Source organism: Microplitis mediator, chromosome 10, assembly GCF_029852145.1.
Source record: "Microplitis mediator isolate UGA2020A chromosome 10, iyMicMedi2.1, whole genome shotgun sequence".
NCBI lineage: Eukaryota > Metazoa > Arthropoda > Insecta > Hymenoptera > Braconidae > Microplitis > Microplitis mediator.
The window spans coordinates 8,477,491-8,503,297 of record NC_079978.1 but is presented as its reverse complement, the minus strand read 5'-3'; the positions used below and the strand labels follow the sequence as shown (position 1 = coordinate 8,503,297).

The 25,807-nt window shown below is 28.2% G+C and overlaps 5 protein-coding genes across 9 annotated transcripts in view; 1 reads left to right on the top strand and 4 right to left on the bottom strand.

Moving 5' to 3' along the window:
• Nucleotides 1-341: 341 nt before the first annotated feature.
• Nucleotides 342-25,807, top strand: part of LOC130676763 (protein FAM50 homolog) — a 55,295-nt gene continuing 29,829 nt past the window's right edge. Inside the window, exons 1-5 of the mRNA XM_057483256.1 lie at nt 342-483; nt 689-1,396; nt 2,076-2,230; nt 2,323-2,435; nt 2,522-2,648. Coding sequence (XP_057339239.1) covers nt 715-1,396; nt 2,076-2,230; nt 2,323-2,435; nt 2,522-2,642 — 1,071 coding nt within the window. The 5' untranslated portion in view covers nt 342-483; nt 689-714 and the 3' untranslated portion in view covers nt 2,643-2,648. The remainder of the gene's footprint in view (nt 484-688; nt 1,397-2,075; nt 2,231-2,322; nt 2,436-2,521; nt 2,649-25,807) is intronic.
• On the bottom strand, nt 2,709-3,825 carry LOC130676767 (uncharacterized). 2 transcript variants are annotated; one of them, XM_057483261.1, is made up of 4 exons: nt 3,552-3,825; nt 3,256-3,495; nt 2,983-3,177; nt 2,709-2,846 (listed from the first exon to the last, which is right to left on the bottom strand). In XM_057483261.1, the coding sequence occupies exons 1-4, from the start codon at nt 3,675-3,677 to the stop codon at nt 2,814-2,816; spliced, it is 594 nt and encodes a 197-aa protein (XP_057339244.1). In that variant the 5' UTR covers nt 3,678-3,825; the 3' UTR covers nt 2,709-2,813. The 2 variants fall into 2 exon arrangements, with proteins under 2 accessions (XP_057339244.1, XP_057339243.1); XM_057483260.1 differs by lacking the exon at nt 2,709-2,846 and having other exon boundaries at nt 2,923-3,177.
• On the bottom strand, nt 7,318-11,558 carry LOC130676755 (organic cation transporter protein-like). Its single transcript, XM_057483240.1, has 6 exons — nt 11,258-11,558; nt 10,110-10,349; nt 9,771-10,029; nt 9,528-9,696; nt 8,428-8,726; nt 7,318-8,349 (listed from the first exon to the last, which is right to left on the bottom strand). Exons 1-6 carry the CDS (start codon nt 11,417-11,419, stop codon nt 7,826-7,828), a joined length of 1,653 nt encoding a protein of 550 aa, XP_057339223.1. The 5' UTR covers nt 11,420-11,558; the 3' UTR covers nt 7,318-7,825.
• LOC130676760 (organic cation transporter protein-like) lies at nt 11,695-15,171 on the bottom strand. 2 transcript variants are annotated; one of them, XM_057483252.1, is made up of 7 exons: nt 14,904-15,171; nt 13,805-14,044; nt 13,463-13,721; nt 13,217-13,385; nt 12,858-13,156; nt 12,297-12,790; nt 11,695-12,175 (listed from the first exon to the last, which is right to left on the bottom strand). In XM_057483252.1, the coding sequence occupies exons 1-6, from the start codon at nt 15,063-15,065 to the stop codon at nt 12,321-12,323; spliced, it is 1,599 nt and encodes a 532-aa protein (XP_057339235.1). In that variant the 5' UTR covers nt 15,066-15,171; the 3' UTR covers nt 11,695-12,175; nt 12,297-12,320. The 2 variants fall into 2 exon arrangements, with proteins under 2 accessions (XP_057339235.1, XP_057339236.1); XM_057483253.1 differs by having other exon boundaries at nt 14,909-15,050.
• LOC130676756 (organic cation transporter protein-like) lies at nt 16,420-22,765 on the bottom strand. 3 transcript variants are annotated; one of them, XM_057483242.1, is made up of 7 exons: nt 22,629-22,765; nt 21,788-21,966; nt 19,214-19,447; nt 18,872-19,130; nt 18,629-18,797; nt 17,273-17,571; nt 16,420-17,204 (listed from the first exon to the last, which is right to left on the bottom strand). In XM_057483242.1, exons 2-7 carry the CDS (start codon nt 21,947-21,949, stop codon nt 16,681-16,683), a joined length of 1,647 nt encoding a protein of 548 aa, XP_057339225.1. In that variant the 5' UTR covers nt 21,950-21,966; nt 22,629-22,765; the 3' UTR covers nt 16,420-16,680. The 3 variants fall into 3 exon arrangements, with proteins under 3 accessions (XP_057339225.1, XP_057339226.1, XP_057339224.1); XM_057483243.1 differs by lacking the exon at nt 22,629-22,765 and adding an exon at nt 22,399-22,522; XM_057483241.1 differs by lacking the exon at nt 22,629-22,765 and having other exon boundaries at nt 21,788-22,273.

Here is a 25,807-nt window from a genome sequence, read left to right as displayed (position 1 = left end):
AAACAATTGCTAATTATATTAAAATTCGAATAGTGCAAGAATAATGATGTTGCACTTGAGAATTATACTTTAACGTTAAATGTCTACTGTTATGTTACCAACATAAGAAGTTTATTTTTATACTGATAATTTTTTTAAAATTCCATCAAAAATGGATTATCAATTTACTTAAGTGTTTATAATTAGTCGATTTAATATTTATTACTATTGTAATTTTTAATAGATCCTGGATTCTGTATCAACTATCAGGAGCGTCGGCTTCTGGAAGTTACGATTGTAGACTAAGTTATCATATGATGGACAATCAAATTACTATTTTACCAGTAGAATGTCCATAATCTAGAACAAAAAAAAACCTTCAGATTTGGAAAGGTTAGAAACAGTTGTTGTCATTTTGTCAGTCACAATTGATAAATTTAAATAAATTTATTGTTATCACAATATTACTAATAATTTACCTTTATAGATTTTTTTATGATAAACGTAAGTAACGTTAATTTGTTTGAATTTTTTTAAATCAAATATGTTAGTTTTATAATTATTGGTGATTATGTCCTCAATGATAAATTTAATTACTACAAGAAATCAGCATAAATTATGATTTTAGTTTATTATTAATTAAGTAATTGCTTATAATTATTATAATGAATGTAAATTTTTATAGTAATGAATAATTTTTTGATTGTAGTGCTGGTAAAAAATAATTTTTAAAAAATGGCACACTACAAAGGAGCAGCCAGTGAAGCTGGAAGAGCAATGCAGCTGATGAAGAAACGTGAGATAGCTCAACAAGAGATTGAATTACGTAAGAAAAAAATCGAAGATGATTTAAAAATTCATAATATTGAAAATAAATTTGCTACTCACTACAATGCTGTTGAGCAGCAACTCAAAACATCAACAATTGGTTTGGTTACACTCAATGAGATGAAAGCTAAGCAGGAAAATATTGTACGTGAGCGTGAAAGAAAATTAGCACAAAAAGAACGTGAGAAAGAACAAGAAAAAGAAAGAGCTTTGGCTGCTAAACAAGCGGAAAAAAATAAACAGAAACGACAGATACAGGCGCTGTCATTTAATTTAGAGGAGGATGAAGATGAAGATCAAGTGTCTGATGTTGATGATGATCGCAATGACTCTGATGTTAAGACGGTTGAGAAATCAGACGATGATTCTAAAGATTCTATTCAGCCTGTCAAGAAGATCAAAAAGAATCCAGATGTTGATACAAGTTTTTTGCCAGATAGAGAAAGAGAAGAAGAGGAAAATCGGTTGCGAGAAGAACTGAGACAGGAATGGGCTATGAAACAAAATGCTTTGAAAGAAGAAGAGATTGAAATTACTTTCAGTTATTGGGATGGATCCGGACATCGGAGAAGTGTTATTATGAAAAAAGGTAATTAATTACTCTAACTGTTAGTTTTAATTAATGGATCAATTTATCTAATTAATTTCATTTATTTATTTGTTTAACCTGAGCTAAAAAATTAGTAAAAATTAATTAAATTTATTTAAGGAGGGTCTATAGTAATTTCGTCCCAACTTTTTTTTTAAACAAAAACTCTAAACGCCAAATTAAGAGCGAGGCTCGATGCATTACTCTATAATCTAGCAATCTACGTTTTCATTTTTCAAAAATGTTCATTTGTTGAAGAGAAAAACGTGGACAAAGTTTCTATTTACTGCGCAAGTACAACAAAGAGTATGATCCTGATGTTAGCAGACAATTAACAATTGGATTTTTTTTATCAACAATTTAATTTAAAAAAAAAAAAAAAAAAAAAAAATATGGATCTGTAGAAAATTAAAAATTCTTCAAGTGCAATTTTTAAAAATATTTTTTTTTTCTACAATTTATCGTTTTTAAAAAATCCGAAAAATTATTAGACGTCGGCTAACTTCAGTATTATATCATAAGACAGTACCGTTTGTCAATTTGAGTGTAATAGAGAAAAAATTTCAGCCCCTCTTAATGATATATTATTTAATTTTTATGACTCAATAAATAACAATAATTAAATTTTAAAAAATTAAGTCACATGTTTTAACTGGTATTAGTTTTGTATTTTATACAGGGAATTCAATATATCAATTATTACAACGTTGTCTGGAGGTATTGAGACGTGAGTTCAGTGAATTAAAAACTGTGATGGCAGATCAATTGATGTATGTTAAAGAAGATTTGATTCTTCCTCATCATTACACGTTTTATGATTTTATTGTTACGAAGGTGAATTTATAAATTTACTAGTTAAATGTTCAATTATTATTTTGTTTAAAAGAAAGATTTATTTAATATGTAATTTTTTTTTTTATGAACAGGCACGCGGAAAAAGTGGACCTTTATTCACATTTGATGTCCATGATGACATTCGTATGCTGCATGATGCATCTGTGGAAACAGAAGAGTCACACGCTGGAAAAGTTTTATTGAGGTAATTTTTATTTTCCCATAGATTTTTATTTACAAAATTAAAAATAAATATAGCGAAAAATATTTAATATTTATTTCTAATTACAGATCTTGGTACGAAAGAAATAAACATATTTTCCCAGCAAGCAGATGGGAACCGTTTGACCCGACAAAGAGTTATGACAAGTATACGATCTCTGATAAAAATAAAAAGAAAGATAAATCATAATTTATGGTAACGATTTTTAAGATTTACATTTTTATTTTGTACATAAAATTTGAGTGAGTATTTGATTTTTTTTTCTGGTTCAATAGTTGTAAGAATTCATTGGATTGACAATGAAATTATTTATTTTCACGTAATACTTCTTGTGTGGAAGATTTCTTAGTCAATAATAACTTATGTGAAGTTTTTTTTCCAATTCACTATAGACTAGAATAAAATAAAAAAAAAAACAGTTAAGGGATCAAATATAAATAAAATTAAATGAAATAAAATCAAATTAATTTTAAAAATTATTATAATTATTTCCGAATATGTCGTCATTTAGATGATCACATTTGTATACCTCTAGTTGTTCATCTAATTCTTTTAATGAATTTACTAAAATTTCATCAAACTTATAAGGATTAGGTTGATTATAACTATTTTCTAATATCACTTCAATAGGTTTGTTAACTGGCGAATCATTGCGTAACAATGATTCTAGTTGTAATTTTTCTTCGTCCGTTATAGAAAATATTTTGTGATTAAAGACAGCACTCTATTGGTTAAAAGTAAAATAATATTATAAAAAAATTGACGTTGTTCGAAAAAAAAAATGTAAATAAAATATTTTTACATTTTTAATTTCATGCGATAAATCTTGACAGGATTCAATTGATGAATCATTGGATTGATTTGTTTCGAGTTGAGGATTTGTATGATTAGAAACATCATCCGATGACACTTTTATTGAATATAAATTCAAATATTTTAGTGTATTCTTAGCTAGCCCAGCAATTTCAAAATTCGACATTAGTGATTCTTTTAAAATCTGACGATTTTTTAATTGTAAATTTGATAATTCATTTGATACCTCCTAGAAAAAATTAATTTATATAAAATAATTTAACTTGGTAGTTAATTTTAACTTGCCTTTAATTCTAAATCTAAATCGTTTATTGATTCATCAAGTTTTTCAATACGTTTCATTTCGTTTTCAATATTATCTTCATTAACTTCACTTATATCTTGATAGGAATTTGACAAGTCATGAGTCATGATATGTTGAAATTTAGTTTAGTTAATGTTTATAGAACTGATATTTAAGAAAAATTATTCTCAAGTTTATGCAAACATTTAATAAAAAACATTCTCTGATAACTTTGATATGTTTAGACGTTACTATGGCAATCAAATCATTAAGGAGATTCTCAGACAGTGCCCCCCCCCCTCCACTTTTTAAAAATATTCAACGACCTTGAACTGTCATAACAGTATTAAAATTTTATTAATTAATTTCAAAAAAATTGAAGCGTTGATTTAAAAAAAAGGCAACGCAGTTATAATTTCGCCGAGATATAGATTAAAAAAAAAATTACTCACAGTTGTTATCAATTAGGAGTTGAACAAAATTTGTTAAATATTTTAGCCTAAAAAATTTGACATATCGAATAATATTATTGACACGGAGATTTTACTGAAATTTATTTAACAAATTTTGTATTGCTCCTAATTGATATCAACTGTAAATATTTTTTTTTAAATCTATGTTTCGGAGAAATTGTAACTGCTTAGCCCTTTTTTTAACTTCCCGCTAAGAAAATTGTAAATTTTCAAAAATTCGGGAAGTTATTGGTTTCGGTCCGATTTACGAAAATCGAATTTCCATCAGATGTCGACGTTTTGAGGTCCGAGGGAGCTATTCTGACTAATTTCACGATGATGTCCGAGTGTATGAATGTATGTATGTACGTACGTACGTACGTATGTAAATACCTGTATCTTTTGAACGGATAAACCGATTTTGAACTTTAAGGTGTCATTCGACGCGGATTGTCAATATCTTGAAGCCGAGAGAAAATTGAGCTTGATCGGTAGGGCTCGTTCAGAGATGTTCCAAAAATAAAGTTTTTTGAAAAATGTTTTTTTTTGATAACTTTTAATGTGCTCGATAGATTGATTCCAAAATGGACTGGACTCTAGAGCTTTATAAGCCGCGTCGAATGCCACCTCAACCATCAAAATCGGTTCATTCGTTCAAAAGAAACCGTTGTCGAAAGAATTGAAAAAAAAAAAAATTTATATTTTTCCTGAAATATCACAAAAACGACTCGATAAATCGAATCTAAAATTTGATCAGCTTTAGAACTTGACAAAACGCGTCGATTGCCGCCTCAACCATCAAAATCGGTTAATTCGTTCGCGAGATATCGTGGGAGAAAGAAATGCTAAAAAATGGTTTTTTACAAAACAATGGCATACAAAAGTATTTGCGAGCCCGAAGAGCTTGAAAATGTATTCACAATAGTGTTTTCGAGCTCAACGAGCTCGAAAACAGCGGGAAGTTTTGGGGCTGGCCCGCAGGGTCAACTTATAGACCGATTTTTAATTAATGCTTCAACTTTTTTTTAATTAATTATCAAAATTTTAATACGGTCATTAAAAGTCATTGAATATTTTTAAAAAGTGGGAGGCACTGTTTAAGAATGGCCTTAAATTAACAATATATTTAAATAAGAAAAATGTATAATTATGCATAGGTTATTAATAATTGAAATAAAAAATAGTTAATGATCGTGTAATCAAATAAATTTGACAATCATTTTTGGATATCCCAATTCGTCTCGATCTCGTAAGGTAAAAGCCCCAGTTATTGACAGGGTCCTACTATTGACATGTTGTTTTAATTTATTAATTCTTTAATTAACTGTGTGAATAATCGCAATGATATACACTTCTTATCAATTTTGTGATATTTTCAAATAGAAAAATAGTTCTATTTTATTTCTGGGTATAAACTATTTGCTGTAAAAACAATTTATTTTCCTGAGTAGACCACCCTCCCTAAAATGTTTGGGATTTCTTAACAATTTCGTTTAGAGAGATCGTATTTTCAGAAACGGGTTCCCCTCTACAGTTCTAATGTAAATGTATCATTCAAAATTATTTCAGGTTCTTTATAGTCTAAATAACCCCAGAACCATTGATTTAGACTGATAAATCTTAATTATCATTTAAAAATAGGGGGTGTCAATAGCGACAGGCCACAAACTAAAGTAATTTAACTTCCTTAACATATTGTCATCCCAACAAGAGAATGCACCTCGGGTGTCGTCGGTTTTTACTCCCACTCTGGATGTTTTATGTGTTAAATGTTCTCCCACTTTTCTGTGCGCATGCACAGTTCATAAATGTTCGGTGGTGGGGGCAATTTCCGAGGTGTATTCTCTTACTGGGACCACTTTACAAATCGATATATTTATGTTAACACGCTGTCTAGTAATTTCATAATAAATAAAACGTTAAACAAAAAATTGTCGAAGCAAGAATAGTGTCGTCGAACTTATAAAAGAAATAAAACTGTGGCCTAGATGAATTGCACACCTCAAGCGCGAAAGCGCAGGTGTGCTTTATGGACGGTTTTTTTTAAATTGTAATTATCGTATTTTGTCGTTTTTAATTAAAATATTTATAATCGATTTGAACCTATTTGACGGTGGTCTTTACTCATTTTTTATAAACTGGGGCGCATTCGAGTTAGACTTGTCAATAATGGGGTCTATGGTATGTCAATAATTGGCTCTGATACTATTTTACCCTGTCAATAGTACCTACACACGACTTGTTGGTTATAAATTAATATATTTTTTATTTGATTTATCGCTATTTAAGTAAATGAATTAAAATATACAAGTAGAGACATCAATTAAAAACGTCCAATACAAAAAATGTAGATTACATTAATTTTAAACACGATAAAAAAATTCAAACAATCACAACATTCTTATAGTGTCAATGATGGGGGGTTTTACTTTAGTAGAACAAAAATTTTGATCAGCTGATTTTTTCAGTATTTTTATAATCTATGTTACTATTTCCACATAATCCCATTTTAAAAATAACATTACTTTTTAATCAAATTAAATTTGTCTTTTGAATTCGTCTTAAAATTTTTACCATAATTTATAAAATATTTATTATAATTAATAATAAAAAGATTTACCAGCAACAATCGTTTAAACCCGGGTCGAAAATAAACCCGGTCTGAAAAACTGGCCCTAAGTAATGATTATTTTTTATGTCTTGCTGTTACCATAGTTTAAAAACGTTGTAATAACGAGCGGTTCAAGATACATATACATACTTTTAAATAACGTTTTAATTTTCTTTATGCCGTTTATTAGGCAGATGTTATAAATTACGATTTCGTACATAGCAGATGCAGAGCCCCACTTTCATTACTGTTTGAATTACTTTTCTTATTGATATGAATACACTAATTTATTGTAATAACAATTTTTATTGGAAAAAAATAAATCATTTAGAATATATAAATCATTTAAAAAGAAACAAAAAGTAATGTTTTTAATGAGTTATATTTTAAAATTTATCTTATTAAATGCTAATAACAATAACAAACTGAAAGAAATTTATGAAATGAACAAGATTTATGAATGTTTTGTTTTATTATGATTTCGCGATTAACATTTTTGCGAGTAAGATTTTCAATTATTTTATTTAATTCGGTACGGATATAGATATATATGTATTTATAACTTTTCTATTTTTATTGATAACAAAAATAACTATCGATAGAAACATTTCCATACTTTGGAATTTATCGTTAATAAGATGCAAAAAATCATGATTGCAATCGTATTTTAACTTTTTTTATCCGGAATCATATAAATAGTCATACTTTCGTTGAAATTTTGACATTTTATTAAAGATTATTTTTACATTATAAATATTTCGAAAGAATTAAAAAATCGGTTCCATAACAACTGATCCCCGACAATTGACCCTACAGATTAGATCCAACTGACAACTGGTACTAATGACAACTGATCTAATTCATCAGTTCCATCAAGATTTTCATAACTTTCATTATCAATGATAATTTATCATCATCTCCAAAACCTTCATCCTCATCACTTTGAACCAAATGTCGATGGGATCAGACGTCGGTGGGATCAATTTGTAGAATTCAGTTGTCGTTGTATAAAATTGTTGGGATCAGTTGACGGCACACCTAAAAAATCATCCCAATTTAATTTTTTATTTTAAAACATTATAAAATAATTTATAACTCCACAATTTATTGCGTATTTGACGAAAAGTATTTATGAGCAATCGATGTAACTCTTGACTCTAGTAATTCTTGATACTTTCCATTTTCAATCGATCAATTTCGTACTGATATCTTCTCACTTGGGATTTACATCGGATAGTGTTACTTCTTCTTGGTCATTATAATTATTTTTATTATTAACTTCTGTTTGAGGTATAAAAAGAAAAAGAATGCCAGCTATAAAAGCTAGCATACTACAAAGTGTAGTAGGAGCCCACCAAGCAACATCACCAAGCAAATCAACAATATATGGCGCAGTCATAGCTCCAGTTTGCGCCATTACTACGCACGTTCCAAATGCAGTATTTCTCACATTACTAGGAAACAGTTCTGAAAAAAATACTAAACTGCCAGTCAAACATGCGGAAATACAAAATTTACCTGCTAATGCTAATCCCATTATTGTATTTTTATTTTCTTCAGGGACAGCTAAAATTGTTAACATTAACACAAATGCAACTATATAGGTCATAATGAGTGGTTTTCGAACGTTCAAAAACATCAGTATCACCGAAATCGCTATGACTCCTAGTATTTCATTAGCTGCCAATATAGACATATATACATAACGGCTCGATTTAAAATAATCTACACCTAAGGCTAAAACAGAACAAAAAATGTAATTTAGTTGATTTGGTTTACATACTTATAAGTTCAAAAAGTAAATTAAAATCTTACTAAGTGAAAAACTTGCAGTACAGGCAGAGTAATACGAAAAATTCATGATTATCATTTTTTTTCTCAAATCGGGATGCGTAAACAGAATTCTTAAGCTTTCGAAATTGCGATGAAAACAACTTTTATTTTCGTTTGGTGTTTCATGACATTCTCCCGATGACATTGTGAGTTCATTTGTTGAGTTTCCCACCATACTAATTGGTGTCATAACAAACGATTTATGATATTTTTCAATTATTTTTCGAGCTTCGTCATGACGATTTTGTGATATCAACCATCGCGGTGATTCTGGCATAAACCTGTTAAAATTTTTAAATTACAATTAATTTCAATACAGCTTGAAATATACATTAGGGTGTTTCAGAAACAACAAATTTTTTTTAGTATTCAAAAATTGAAAGTATACCTGAAAATAAAAATTTTGGTGCCAATCCGAGCTCTTAATAATGATATTAAAGTTTGCCTCAATCCATTTTTCTATTTTCCATTTAAATAACACGGGAAAAAAATATTTTTTTTTTTTTTAGAATTTCAATATCATGCTCTTAAAATCAATCAGAAATCTATTTTTTTAAGACTTTCACATTGAAATGAAAATAACTTGAAAACAATCCGGAATTTCAGAAAACTTTATTGGCAATAATTTGTAAGGAATAAAATTATCTACAAAAAAAATTTCATGACATTTTGTGACAGGACTGAGAGTTTCGCCGGAATAGTGAAAAGATCTCAAAATTTACCATAAATTTAACTTGCAGCTTAAATAACTTTTGAACAGTGGGATTTATCAAAAAATGATAAGAGGCTTTTTTGTAGAGCGTTCAATTTTCTACAGAAAAATTCAGTGTGCATATAAATCCGTTGATTGGTTTGTGAGCTAGAAAATTCTAAAAAAAAAAAATTTTTTTTCCCGTGTTATTTGAATGGAAAATAGAAAAATGGACTGAGGCAAACCTTAATATTATTGTTAAGAGCTCGGATTGGTATCAAAATTTTTAATTCTAGTGATACTTTTAATTTTTGGATACCATAAAAAAAAAACAAAAATTCTTTTTTTTTTTGAAACACCCTAATATACATTGATGATATAATTAAATTACCAAATGAGTATAACTATCGGTAGAACAAAACATGATATGGCCATTTGTAATTGCCTCCAATGAGGTAAAAAATAAGCCATACCTATAGTGAAAAAAGTTCCAACTGAAAATGTAATATCAAGAATACCTGCAAGCAGCTTTATCCTGTTACTTTTTGCGACTTCTGACACTATAAATTTCAATATTTCCATAAAACAGTAGAAATTATTTTATTAAAACTTCATAATAATAATCATTCCTTACAAATAGTATACCCTGAAGAATACATAGAACCCGAACTTACTCCGGTGAAGAATTTCAAAACAACATAAGCCCAAAACCATGGTACCAATGCAGTCAAAGGTCCAACAATAATTTGCAATATTATACTAATGATTAATGATTTTTTTCGGCCATATTTATCTGCGTATACTCCTAGAATTGCTGATCCAATCATTATTCCTAATGAATACACTAAAAATGTATTTGCTCGGTGTAATTTTTTGTCGCACACTAATTGCCACTGAAATTCATCAAAAAATAATAATAATCTTCATTATTATTATTAATTATTAAGTACAATATTTTGTGGTTATTACATACTTCGCTAACGATTGTTGATCCTTCTTTATCATCGAATGTAAATGATGAACAGGAAACTATCTTTGGTTTAGATTCAAAATCCTTGACATGTTGCACGGCTTCTTCGTATCCCAATTCCACAAGTTGTGTATAATTATAATTATATCGTTGACATGTGTCAACGATAGAAATATTATTTATTTGATTCGTAGTCCAATTTGTAGACGTGAGCTCTGGAGTTGAGCACCAATACTCAGGTATCTTTTTAGATGTACATTTCATGAAATATTCATACAATTAATTATTTATAAGAGACTTCAGCAAAACCATCAGAATTTATACGCGAAAATTCGGATTTAAAAATTTATTTTTAACCTCCCGTTAAGAAAATCTGTGATTTTCGAAAAATTCGAGAAGTTATTGTTTTCACCCCGATTTTCAAAAATCGAAATTTCATCAGATGTCAACGTTTTGAGGTCCTAGGAAGCTATTCTGACTATTCTCAGGGTGATGTCCGAGTGTCTTTATATATGTGTGTAAACTCTTTTTCACTTTTTAACTAATCAACCGATTTGGATGGTTGAGGCGGCAATTGGAAGAGCTTTTTGGCCATCAACTTTCCTGAGAATTTCAGATCATTTGATCAAGTAGACTCGAAACTATTGGCGAATTACGAAAAAAAAAATTTTTTTTTCTTTAATTTTTTATTGATTTCTCCGAAACGACTTGAATGATCGACTTCAAAATCTAATCAGCTCCAGAACTCAATAAAATTCGTCGATTGCCACCTCAACAATCAAAATCGGTCAATTCGTTCGTGAGATATCGTGGGAGAAAAAAAAATGCTAAAAAACGGTTTTTTTTCGAAAACAATGGCATACAAAAGTATTTTCGAGTTCGAAAAGCGGGAAGTTTTGGGGCTGGCCCGCAGGGTCAACCGATAGACCGATTTTTTTCATAAAAAAACCGATTATTTATTATTTCGTTACTCTTTAAAAATGAATTAGTAAAACTTACTGTAAATTAGTGGCTATTAATTTGATTTAAAATTTTTAGCTTGACAAATTTAATTCAAAATTCAAGTTCTACGACTAAAAATGTAAAGTAAATATTTTGGTATCGCATTTAATCCTCCTCTCTACAAATATTTTTCAAAAGTTGATACAAACCTCAGTAATAAATACATAGGACATGAAATTTATTCCAAATAATAATGACGCTAAAACATTGATGATAAAAATAATCCAAAGAAGTTTTGATCCTTTTCCTAGATCATCTATAGCTCGTAATAAACATTGTTCTTCTACTAATTTTATACGTTTGATATCCATTATTTATTTAACTATTTTTATTATATCACTATCAAATTTTTCTTATTTATTAACACACATTTTTAATTTTTTCGACGCTGCTTATCAGACAATAAAAAATTAATTTTAAGTGCAACAGATTGTTAAGTATAATTATAATTGATAAAACGATCGATGACTATCCCCACTTTTGTAACTGTTTGAGTTCGTTTTTTTTAACAATACAAATACATAAATTCACTGTAAAAACAACTTTTATTAATAACAGAGTGATAATTAGTGTAAAGAAGATAACGAAAAAAGACATTAATAATTGACGGTTATTTTATTTTCAAATAAATTTGTTTTTAAAACTCGATAGTAATCGAATCTTAATAGTAATAACATCTCATGATAAATTGAGCTATGATTTAATCAACAAATTTCTGCATTTCAATTAACTTTATTAAAAAAAAAATCTGGAAATCGATGGACCCTGCAGGCCAGCCCCAAAACTTCCCGCTGTTTTCGAGATCAAAGAGCTTGAGTCAATTTTGAGCCTTGAGCAGATCTTGATCAAGTCATGCGCAACTATTTTCAACTAAAGTCTTCCTCCAGAATTAAGTTATAATCTGGAACGAATTCCTTGTGTAAAGCTTGCAATTTAAATCTGGTCACAAGTATTTGCAGCAAGACACATACGTAGAAAAAGACACTAGCACCTATTGATCTTGAGAGCATGCTTGCTCAAGAATTGAAAAATATTGTTATATGGGTCTACAATTTTTTTCCATTATGCTGTAATATATATATATATATTAAAATACCTGCTGATCATTGACCTATTAATTCTTATATATTAAAAAAATATTGATTTATGGGTTCCTTCAAGTACTAAAAATGGTAACTAGACACTTACTTCCTTAACTATCGAAGTGTAATGTCAATTATCTACTTTTGTTCGAGGAATAGCAAGACAAAGAATTCCAGTCATAAGAGATAAAACGCTACAAAGTGTAGTAGGAGCCCACCAAGCAACATTACCGAGCAAATCAACGATATATGGTGCAGTCATAGCTCCAGTTTGTCCCATTACTATGCACGTTCCGAATGCGGTATTTCTAACATTGCTAGGAAACAATTTCGAAAATAGCACTAAGTTGGCAGTGTAATTTGCGGAAAAACAAAACTTTGCTGCTAATGCTAATCCTATAATTGTATTTTTATTTTCTTCAGGGATAGCTAAAATTGTTATCATTAAAATAAATGCAACTGTGTAGGATGTAACGAGTGATTTTCGACAGCTAAAAAATAACAGTACTACTGAAATTATTGAATTCCCTAGTACTTCATTGGCTGACAATATTGACATGTAAACATATCGGTTTGATTTCAAATTTTCAACGTTGAACGCTGAAATAAATAAAATTAATTTATTATAGTCAATTAGAAGCTTAGAAAGTTGAATTAAAAATTTTACCAAGCGAATAACTTGCCGCCGTGGTGACGTAATACGAAAAATTCATAATGATGATTTTTTTTCTCAAATCTGAATGCGTAAACAGAATTCGTAAGCTTTCGAAATTACGATGAAAAAAACTTTTATTTTCGTTTAGTGTTTCATCACATTCTCCCGATGACATTGTGGGTTCATTTGTTGAGCTTCCCACAATACTAATTGGTGTCATAACAAACGATTTATGATATTTTTCAATTATTTTTTGAGCTTCGTCATGACGATTTTGAGATATCAACCATCGTGGTGATTCTGGCATAAACCTGATAAAATTTAAAAATTATAATTAATTTAAATATATATTTATGATATAATTAAATTACCAAATGAGTATAACTATTGGTAGAACAAAACATGATATGGCCATTTGTAATTGCCTCCAATTAGGTAAAAAATAAGCCATGCCTATAAGAAAAAACGTCCCAACTGAAAATGTACTGTCAAGCATACCCACGAAGAGCTTTCTTCTTTTGCTTTTCACGACTTCCGAAACTATAATTTTAAATTTTTTTCATAAAACAATAGCAGATATTTTATATTGAAATTTCGTAATAAAAATAATTTCTTACAAATAGTATATGCCGAAGAATACATAGCACCCAGACTCATTCCTGTAAAAAATTTCAAAACAATATAAGCCCAAAACCATGGTACTAATGCACTCAAAGGCCCAGCAATAGTGTGCAATATTATACTAATAATTAATGAATTTTTTCGGCCATATTTATCTGCGTATACTCCTAGAATTGCTGATCCACTCATTATTCCTAATGAAAACACTAAAAATGTATTTGCTCGATGTAATTTTTTGTCGCACACTAATTGCCACTGAAATTCATGAAAAAATAATAATAATATTCATTATTATTATTATTAATTATTAAGTAAAATATTTTGTGGTAATTACATACTTCGCTAACGATTGTTGATCTTCCATTATCATCGAATATAAATGATGAACAGGAAACTATCTTTGGCTTAGATTCGAAATTCTTGACATGTTGTACGGCTTTTTCGTATCCCAATTCCACAAGTTGTGTATAATTATAATCATATCGTTGACATGTATCAACAATAGAAATATTATTTATTTCATTCGTAGTCCAATTTGCAGAAGTAAGCTCTGGAGTAGAGCACCAATATTTCGGTATCTTTTTTAAATGTACATTTTATCAATTATTTATAATAGAAGACTGCGTAATCAAATTTCATACGCAAAAACTTTAATTTCAAATTTTTTTTTTGCTCAAAAAGTGTATATAATTCAAACTTCATTATTAATTACTCGTACAAAAAAAAAATAGTTAGAAAAAGGTTGAAAAAGCGTTCATTACTCTAAACTTAAAAACGTGACATATGACGCACTTTTTTTGAATGATTTTGGAACTTTCAAAAGTACAGAGAAAAAAACAATGGTCTTTTTACTATTAATGATCGTTTTTACACTCTCTTGTAAAATTTTTTCGAGTCTCGATTAAAAGTGATAAATTTTATCATTTTTTTCAGTTCAAAATAAGGTCAGAAAAAGCCGATGTTGTGCTATTTCTCAAGGTTTTTTTTTAGCATATTTTAAAAGTATTAATACTATTAAGTCAATCATTGATTTTCCCCTCGAATTTTTCCGAGAGTTTAAAAATATTGAAGAAAAGTTCGTCGTTGTGTCACGCGTTGAAGTTTTGAATAGTCAACGGTTTTTCATCGAATTATTTTTATTTTATTAATTGATCATTTTCTACAATTTAGTCGAGCATAGCTGATGTTAAAAAACGTTTTATTTCACTATAAAGTTTATTAGTTAATTCCACAAAGTTAAGTTATTTTTTCTAGAAAATAAAAAAATCGTGATAACAATTTATACTTAATATTGCAAAGTTAATCCTTCAAAGTATAATATACACCGTTATGCTAGAATGAAAATTATTTCCACGCACAAAAATAAAAATAAATGTTTAAGCATCGCAATTTCATCTTCTTCTCTTTACAAGTATTTATTAAAAGTTGATTACAAACCTCACCGATAAAGACATAGGACATGGAATTAATTCCAAACAATAGTGTTGTTGAAAGATTGATGATAAAAACAATCCAAAGAAGTTTTGATCCTTTTCCTAGATCATCGATAGCTTGTAAAAAATATTTTTCTTCTACTAATTTATTTTCTTTAATTTCCATTATTTATTTAACTATTTTTATTATATCTCTATCAAATTTTTCTTATGCAATAAGTGCGTTTTTATTTTCGTGACACAGTTCATCAGACAAAAAAAAATAATTTTAAAGTGCAACTGGTTGTTAATCATAATTTTATTACATGGCCATTGATAACCCCCACTTTCACAACTGTTTGATTACGTTTTTTTCGTTAATATGATGAATACACAAATTCACTGTAAAAACAATTTTTATTTGAAACAGTCTGATCATTGAAGAAAAAAAGATAACAGTAAATGAACCCTGATTAAACAACTGAATTGATCGAATTAAACAGAATTAAATTTTTAATTCTATTTAATTCAGATAAATTCTGTTAATTCGGTACCTAAGTTAAAAACGAATTCTGTCTAATTCGGCAGGAAAACCAGAATTTGTCCAAATTAAAACGAATTTAAATAATTATATTCGGTTTAATTCTTATTAATTCGAAAATAATTTTCCAATTTCTGGTTCTGAACCCGAATTAAACTGAATTAAAACGAATTTGAAATTTTTAAATCGGTTTTATTCTGTTTAATTCAAATTCAAATTTTCAATTCAGTTGAACTCTGTTTAGAAGAATTTTACAGAATATAAAAGAATTAAAATTTTTAATTCGGTCGAATTCAGTTGTTTAATCAGGGAAATCAATAGTTGTGGGTCATTTTGTTTTTAAATAAATGTTTTCAAAACTTAATAATAACCGAGTTTTTAATAACAATAAATGTCTATACTCTATCAAAAAAAAAACCATGTGGGATTGCATGAGAACCCATAGAAATCCATATAGAAAAGTATGGATTTATGTAAGAATCCATAGGCATTAATATAGGAGTGTATAGATTTATATAAGAATCCATGTAGGATACAATGGGTACCTAGATTCCCATATAGGAACTTCACATATGAGCAGTTGTCTCCCTATAACTTCATTTTCGCTATTTTATTTCTTACGTAGAAAATATTTCTTGAGTCAGTATAAATTTTCTATCAGCGTACCTGATGGATTCCCGTATTGGAACTTCACATAAGAAACTCCGAACCTGCATCCCCACGTAGAAACTTCATATAGGAAACTGCGGGTACCTATATTCCCATATAGGAACTTGGATATATGGATTTTTTTGTGGGAGATTCATATGGGATCTGGGTTTCTATTTATGTAATTTCATAGAATATCTGAATAAAAGAACAGATTAATATTCCTATAGAAAACTATATGGGAATCTATATTGGAATCTATGCTAAATTCCCATATAGACTTTTTTGATAGGGTATGTAATAGTAGCAGTAAATATATATTTATTTCTATTTTATTAAAAAAATACACTCAGTTTCAAAAAAATTATACAAATTTTCAAATTTGAAAATCAAGGTCAATAATACTTTTACAAATTTCCTAGAAATTTTTTTTCTGAAAATACCTAAAAAAAAAAACATTGTGTCCACTTTCCAACAAGTTACGGACGTCAAACGCGACATATAAACGGTTTATCGTTTTTAAGAATAATTCATTTCTTAATTTTTAATTTTACATAATCGGGGCTGAAAGTCTTCTTTGGTAATATATGTTACTTTTGTCACTGATTACTTATTATTTGGTATTGTGACCCGATCCAGTAACTTCTCCATCTACATGAGTATCTTTTCCCGAATTTAGTTTTGTTTGAGGTATAGCAAAACAGAAAAGTCCAGCCATGAGCGATAAAACACTACAAAGCGTAGTAGGAGCCCACCAAGCAACATTACCAAGCAAATCAAGAATATATGGCGCAGTCATGCATCCAGTTTGTGACATTACTAAGCACGTTCCGAATGCTGTATTTCTAACATTGCTAGGAAACAGTTCCGAAAGAAATACCAAGTTGACAGTAAAACTTGCGGAAAAACAAAATTTCCCTGCTAATGCCAATCCCATTATTATATTTGTATTTTCTTCAGGGATAGTTGAAATTGTTATCATTAAAACAAATGCAACTGTGTAAGTTATGATAAGTGATTTTCGACTGGTGAAAAATTTAAGTATCACTGAAATTGCTAAGACTCCTAGTACTTCATTAACTGCCACTATTGACATATATAAATAACGGCTCGATTTGAAATTATCAACACTGAAGACTGAAATAAATAAAATTAATTTATTTTATATAATTAAAAGTCTAAAAAATTTTCATTGAAAATCTTACCTAGTATATAACTTCCCGTCGCAGTAACGTAATATGAAAAATCCACAATGAAAGTTTTTTTCCTCAAATCGGAATTTGTGAACAGAATTTTTAAACTTTCGAAGTTGCGATGAAAAAAACCTTTACGATCCTCTAGTTTTTCGTTACATTCTACTGATGATATTCGCGGTTCACTTGTCGGGCTTTCAATATTACTAGTCGATGTCATGACAAACGATTTATGATGTTTATCAATTATTTTTTGAGCTTCATCATGACGGTTTTGTGATATCAACCATCGTGGTGATTCTGGTATGAACCTGATAAAAAATAGAATTTATTGACATTATTATTTTTATTTTTATCATAAATTATTTCATTAAAAATTTCTATTACTGAGATAAATTTTTTTACTATTCATTTGAATCAATGAGATATTTTACTTGGAAAAATAAACTCAGAAAAAAGTTTGCATTAATTTTTAAAAATTAAATTAAGCAGAGGAACGATTATTTTCAATTCAAATCAATAATATTTACTCTCTAAAAACGAGAATCACGTAACAATGACTATCTGGCAGTGAATAGTCACTTATTGCCAGTGAAAAGCATACCACTATTTAAATTAGTGACATACTTTTTACTAGTAAACAGTAAATAGTCACTGTTTTAATTATTTCAAATTTTAGAGGGTAGAAAACTCTCTAAGATTAGTATATTGTGTGACAAGGGATGAAACAAGACGATTTCAGACTAATCAGACTGAAATCGTATTTCATCCTGAGTTACACACTAGATTTTTCATGATTACCTGCATCGGAACTTCAAGATTCAGTGTCAGCAGCCAGTAAGAAACAAGTTAATTTCAAGCCGATGATGCGGAGAACTTTTAGAGAATGAGAAATCTGTGATTTACAGTCATAAGTGCACTTATTAAATAGTAAATAAGACAAAAATATTGTTTTCACTCATTTTTTAGTAATTTTATTTGGTTAATTGAAACTGTTACTTAAAAAATGGAATGAGTAAACTGAAGTGACAAGTAAACGAATGATAGTAATAAGGCTGCAAATGAACATTAAATATAACTAACACAGAGCAGAAACAATTGTGTTTCTTCCCAAGGGAAGAAACACAATTGTTTTTGCCCGCTATATGAAGGTATTTGTGAATTACGAATTCGCTAGCAGTTGTTTGCTTGAAATTAGCTTGTTTCGACTGGCTGTAGAGATACTGAAACTTTGAGTTTCGATGCTGGTATCATGAAAATATATTTTTTAATAGTAACGATAAATTATTAAACTAAAACATGTTCTGTTGATAAAAGTATTTCTTCTGCTCAGTAAAATATATACTTTAGCTTGTAAGACTTAATTACCAAATCAATACAATAATCGGCAAAATAAAACATGATATGGCTATTTGTAACTGTCTCCAATCTTGCAAAAAATAAGCCATACCTATGAGGAGAAAAGTTCCTATTGAAAATGTAATATCAATAATACCAGCAAACACTTTTATTCTGTTGCTTGTCGCAATTTCCGACACTAAAAATTCAAATATTTTTATTAATCAGTAGTAATTATTTTATTTAAACTCCACAGCAATAATAATTTCTTACAAATAGTATACCCTGAAGAATACATAGCACCCGTACTTATTCCGGTCAAAAATTTCAAAATAAGATAAGCCCAAAACCATGGTACCAATGCACTCAAAGGTCCAGCAATAATTTGCAATATTATACTAATGATTAATGAATTTTTTCGGCCATATTTATCTGCATATATTCCTAGAAATGACGAACCACAAGTCATTCCCAACGAATACATCAAAAATGTGTTTGCTCGATGTAATTTGTTGTCGCACACTAATTGCCACTGAAATCAATAAAATAAAATCCACTGTTAATATTACTATTTATTCTAAATGTAAATATCTTATGTATATAATAATTACATACTTCATTAACAATCGTCGATCTTTCGCTGTCATCAAACATAAACATCGAGCAAGATACTGTACTTGGCATTAGTTCAAAATTATTTACATATTTTGTGGCTTCTTCAAATCCCAAATCAGCAAGATGTGTATAATTATGATCATATTTTAGACATTTATCAACCATGGAAATGTTATTGATCTGGTCTGTAGTCCAATCTATAAGTTCTGGTGTATAGCACCAGTACTCAGGTATCTTTTTAGATATACAGAATATGAAATATTTATTATGTTTCCATGTAAAAAAAAATTTCCTGCGGAAGTCATAAGATCTGAATCATGAACGTTCCGCTTGTAAGGGACTCAGAAACATTGACCGGTATTTTTTAGAAATAAGTTTATTTCAAAGAAAAAAGTATAAGTAAGCAAAGCATTGTAGCAGCATTGTCTGCAGGGAAATTTGGATTATAATTTATTTACAATTAAATATATACATTTTTAAAATAAATTTAGATAACTTTCATATCTTTTTGACCCGGTTCAATTGTTCGCTAAATTGACATAAGTTCTACTAAGTGTAGATCAGTATACTGGAGTTGGTTAGGTTATGTGCTTATGTTTATTAGTTGATTTTAACACGAAAAATGTGTTAAATTTACACAAATTTTCTGTCAAAAGAACAGATTTTATGTGTTCAATTTTATTTAACATAAAATTGGTGTTAAAGATCAACACAAACGCAATGTGTTGAATTAACACAAAAATTTGTGTAGACCGTTTGCAACAGACGATTTGTGTTGAATTTAACACAAAATTTCTAACTGTGTAGAGTAATGTAATCTTTACTATGCTGCATAGGCATATTCACTTGACATTTCTCTCTGTATAGTATCTGTTTCTGAGTGGCTTACAAGCGGAACGTTCATAATCCAGATCACTTTATGAGTTTTACAGGAAAAAATTTTTCTTTACACGGGTTATTTATAAAAGGAGGCTAAGTGACAATTAACACGTTTGAAATGAAAGTTTATGTTTCACTCTAATAAATTGATTATTTCGATATCGTTAATTAGTAAAAATTTTAAACTTCATCGATTGACAAATTTCTATCACTCAGTAAGGGACTAAGGTAAAATACCCAGTACTTGAACACATATGACAGTGTATTGTCTTTGACCACAATTTTAACAGGTAAATTTCATTATAACTGACAAAATCAGAGTGACTTAATAAAATATGTTCAATTCTAAATATGTAAAAAAAAAAAAAAAATTGGTATTACATATAGAAAATTAATTTTTTAAGTTATTTAAAAAAATCCTTAAAGAAGCCCAGTAGTTGAACATTAAACTGCGACAAGAAGCAGTACTTGAACGCCTCGAGACCAGTACTTGAACACATATTTAGTATAGCTTTAGACATTTTCTGTTACAATAAAAAGAAAAGATTTCAGGCCCAAAAAAAACGTATTTATTTTATTTAAACATTTTAATGTATTATTACAACAAAATAACAAGATTATAATTTTACTTATAAATTTTTCTGGGCTTAGGCATTTTCCAACCGCATAAATTACAATATTTTTAAATTCTGAAAAAAAAATATATGCATGATAATATTTATGGCATGTATTTATGGTATATTAATTAATTTATTTATTCTTATATGTTTTTTTACATACATTTATAAATAATTACGATTTAAAAAAAAGGTCTTACCTGTTGTTGACAGTGTAAGGTTAGAATATGTATTTTTTATTTTATTTAACAAACACTACTATTTACTTCAAAAATAATAAATTCTGTTTATAGTTTTCTTCTATTTAATTAGTTTATATACTTTTTTATCACTATGTGATGTAATTTATTTTTAAAAACACTTTAAAATGTTTATTCAACATCAAGTCAGAAATAGTTCAAGCACTACTGTCACGGAAAAATGAGAGACCGTATACTTGAACTCACGCCGCCATCTTGTTCAACTTTTGGGTTTTACATTTGAAATCAAGAGGTATAATTGAACGGCTAAATTTAATATAAAAAAATGATTGAAACACCTTATAAACAATAGAAGATTTGCAAAATGATCTATATTGTTAGTTGGTTAAGTTTTTTTGTTGAATACTCAAATATCTTACGTTATTTCACCATTTTTCTATTGTGGTGGTGACTATCATTTCTATTCAAAAATGAATACTAATCGACATTTTGATTGATCCCGTCATTAGATATTAAATAAATTATTATATTTAGTTTTAACATTAAAAACTATTTCTTATATCATTAAATAAGACATCAAATTATCTTAATACACATTAAATATTAATGTTTATGACAGAGGTTTTTTGATAATAGAAGAATTTCCAAACTGTTCAAGTACTAGTACCATTTTTAAAATTGTTCAAGTATTGGGTATTTTACCTTATCTTTTATAAAAAATACTTTGCTTCATTCATAAATATGATTTTGTTATTTTTTAGAAAAATATTTTTATTTAACAATGTAGTTTACTCGTTAGTATAAAAATATGTGATAGGACTAATTACAATAAAATTTTTAATTACAATTACTAGTATTTATTAAAAATGTATACAAACCTCAGCGACAAAGACATAGGACATAGAATTAAGTCCAAACAATATTGATATTAAAAAATTAATAATAAAAATAATCCAAAGAAGTTTTGATCCTTTTCCTAGATCATCGATAGCTTGTAAGAGACACTTTTCTTCCATAACCTTGATTTCTTGTTTACTCATTTCTTCTTAAACTATTTCTATTGTATCACAAATGAACTTTTAAATTTATATAAATATATAAAAATGACGATTTAATTTTTGTGACGTTACTTATCAGACAATATAATAATAACTTTAAGTGATACAGGTTGAAAAGACCAAATTTATAACAATAGAAGAAAGATAGTAATCCCCACTTTTCATTCTGTTTGAATACTTTTTTTTTTTTACTCTGACATCAATGTTTTAAATTTACAATAAAAACAATTTTTATTTAAAATACTGTGATAATAAAAGTAATGAAGATAAAAAAAATGACATTAATAATTTGTCGAAATAGCTTTTATGAGTTTTATTTCATATTCATTTAGAGTTGTATAAATTTCTAGGTCTTTACCAACCACAGTATCTATATCACATCATTTTATCGACCAAAAAATAAAATATCAGAAAGTAAATATTTTTCTTACTAATTAATTATTTTAATGATGTTCTTAAATTAGTTACATATTTTACACAGATAAATATTTTCCCATGACACGAAGATGATAAATTATTTTACAATTTCAAAAAAATTAGAGTAAAGTGATATTCAAATCAAATACAACAACTTCGAAAGATGAAATAAATTTTTTTTAGTATTAACGAAAAATTCTTGAAACAAAAATATGATATTTGAATGATTATCGATAAAATTCACCTGTTAAAAATCGTTTTTTTTCGAACACTTATTTTTTACATTCATACATTTAATTACATAATTATACACATGACGCGTAAACGAACTGATATAAATTAAATTAAATTATAGAAATTCAGTTTTGTAGACATAACTTATCAGGATTATTTATTTTCCTCAAAAGAAAAGGATCTGACGTCTAAGTAATATGTTGGCTTACGACTTAAATGACTTACAGTAGACTTATCAGATAGAATAGCTTCCATTACATTTTATTTTAGGCAATTACGCTTATAAATGTGTATATGTAAGTAAATCATTGCATGTATATATGTATGGATGTTTAAATAAGTCTTTAATTTTTTACAAAGTACATTAGCTACATAAAAATGCATGTCACCCGTTTCCTCTTATCTTTAAAAGTGGAAAATACATTAAAAAAAAAAAATTCGAGCCGTTTTTTTAAAATCATATGTAAATATATAACGTATATTTATATAATGCATTAACAAAAAATGTACATTAATATTTATTTTGAAACAAACATAATTTTTTTCTTTATTTAATTAAGAATGTCGTATATATTTTTTTATCTCAACATTATGTAATTTAATGAATTGTTTGATAACAAAACGATGCTACTAATTAATAAGTCTGCAACAAATTATTTTTAAGCGGAAAATTTTGGTTTATGAATAGATTAAAATAAAATTGGTTTCGAGTATAAATTCTTTAAATTAATTTAATTTTTGACAATTAAGTGAAAGCCCCCATTATTGACAAGGCCCCTACAATTGATATATTGTTTGAATTGATTAATTCTTAAATTAACTGTATGAATAATCGCAATGCTCAACACTTCTTATCAATTTTTGATATTTTTAAATGGAAAAATAGTTTTATTTTATTTCTGGGTTCACTGAAAGAAAATTTCTTTAAAAATTACTGGTATATTCATGGTAATCGTGGGACGAATGGCACGACCTAATCATTTGTGGGTACACTCAGAAAATTAAATGATAGGAATTATCATCTAGTGATGGTAAAATTTTTACTATCAATCCGATAGTAGTGAATATTATCTAGATGATTGTATAAATCATCTAGATCGTAATGTTTACTATATGGATGATAATTGTTACGATCATGTATGTTAACTAGAGTTAATTACTATTATTATTCTAAATAGTTATATCTATAATTTCTGATGGTAACAGTTACCATCAGAGATTATAATACTTACACGGTAAAAAATCGGGAGTGAATCCGGATTTAATTTAAATTAATATTATTATTGATGAGTTTTATATTTCAAGTATCATAGAACATAATTCGATGATAATCCGACCTACCAAGGGGTCTTGAAATATTTTAGACATCATGGAAATTTGCCAAATTCTGACCAGAGCGGCAATTTCCCATGATAGATGGAACCCTTCAATCTCCTCCGTCCATCTTACAGAATTCTGTAGGATTCAGAGAAGTCTCTAGGAAAAACGATAGCATATAAAAGTTAAGGAAGAACATTTCTCTACACTCAGAAAATTAAATGACAGGAATTATCATCTAGTGATGGTATTACACTCTAAAAAATCCGGAGTGAATTCGGATTGAAATTAAATCTGAATTCACTCCGCCACTCGGAGTTCCGGAGTTTAAAAAAAATCACTCCGCATACGGAGTGAATTGGGAGTTTTTTTAGCGAAGTGATCTCGGAGTGACGCGGATTTTATTTCACTCCCAACTCACTCCGGTCCGGAGTTTTAATACTTAAATAATTTTATATTAATTTATATTAAACTGCTAAACAATGTGTGTGTGTGCGTGTGTGTGTATGTGTGTGTGTGCGAGTGTGTGTTTGCGTGCATATGTGTGTTTGGGTGTGTGCAGGTGTTTGTGTGCGTGTGTGCGTATGTGCAAATGTGTACGTGTGTGCAAGTGTGTGCGTGTGTGCAAATGTTTGCGTGTGTGTATTCGAATGTGTGCGTGTGTGCAAATGCGTACGTGCGTGTGTGTGCGAGTCCGCATGTGTGCCTAAATATGTATGTACGTATGTGTATGCATACACGGAAAAAAGCGCAGCTCAAAATTAGCTAATAATTATAGTCGTCAAATAAAAATTACTTTCCTAAGAGAAATTTACAATCGCAATCCAAAAATTACTCTTATCAATGGAAAATTACATTTTTTTGTTGATTCTTACAATCAGTATTGTAAATTTTACGATTTGTAAAAGTTATAATACAGATTAGCAAAAATTGAATAAAGAATGGTAATAATCCATAATTATTTTACAACGATCGTTTTGGAAATAACAATATTCAAAAATCTCTTTGATAATATTACAATTCTGCGTTAAAAACATTTGTAAGAGTATAAATTTAATATTACAATTCATTAAGAATAAATTACTATAAAACTTATATTTCTTTTTATCTATTCTATAAAATTCAGTAGATAAAATAAAAAATATTAGTATAGAGTAGATAGTGATTTTCATTCGGAAACAACAGAAAAGTCACTCATGACTCAAGTTATGTTTACATAAATTTGGCAAAAATTATTCATTTATATCCCGATTATTACAATTTGTAAGATTATTAATTTTATTTTATAACATTTTAAAACTATTACTGAAAACGTTGTAAAAAGAACTCGGGTATTCTAAAAATTATAATATCAAATAAATTTTGTTGAGGTATTGCAGTTTTTAAAACATCGATAACGTGAATTGCTACTTAGCGGGTAAAAATTACTATTTGCCATTGTAACTTTTAATACGAGAAATATAATATCGACTGCATTGTATTTTATTTATATTTGACATATACTTCGAGATAACGGAAGGGTACCTGTAGCCGAGTGTTTAGCATGCTTGCACTTTAACTGGAATATTCGCAAGGCGTAGGTTTGAATCCCACAGTGGTAAAAAAAAAAAAAAGATGGTGGATTTTAAATTGGTATTGAGATATATACAAAAATATATACAGATAAATTCCCACGATATGTATATATATATATATATATATATATATATATATATATATATGTTGGAAAAAAATTTTATTATTACACACAAGGAGACAATTTTTACTATCTGGATTAGTAAAAATTCAATAGCAGTCTCAGTGAAAGTTTTATTCTAAGATAGATTTTTTACTAAATCAAAAGGTAAATTTTATTGAATGCTTTAGTTTTGT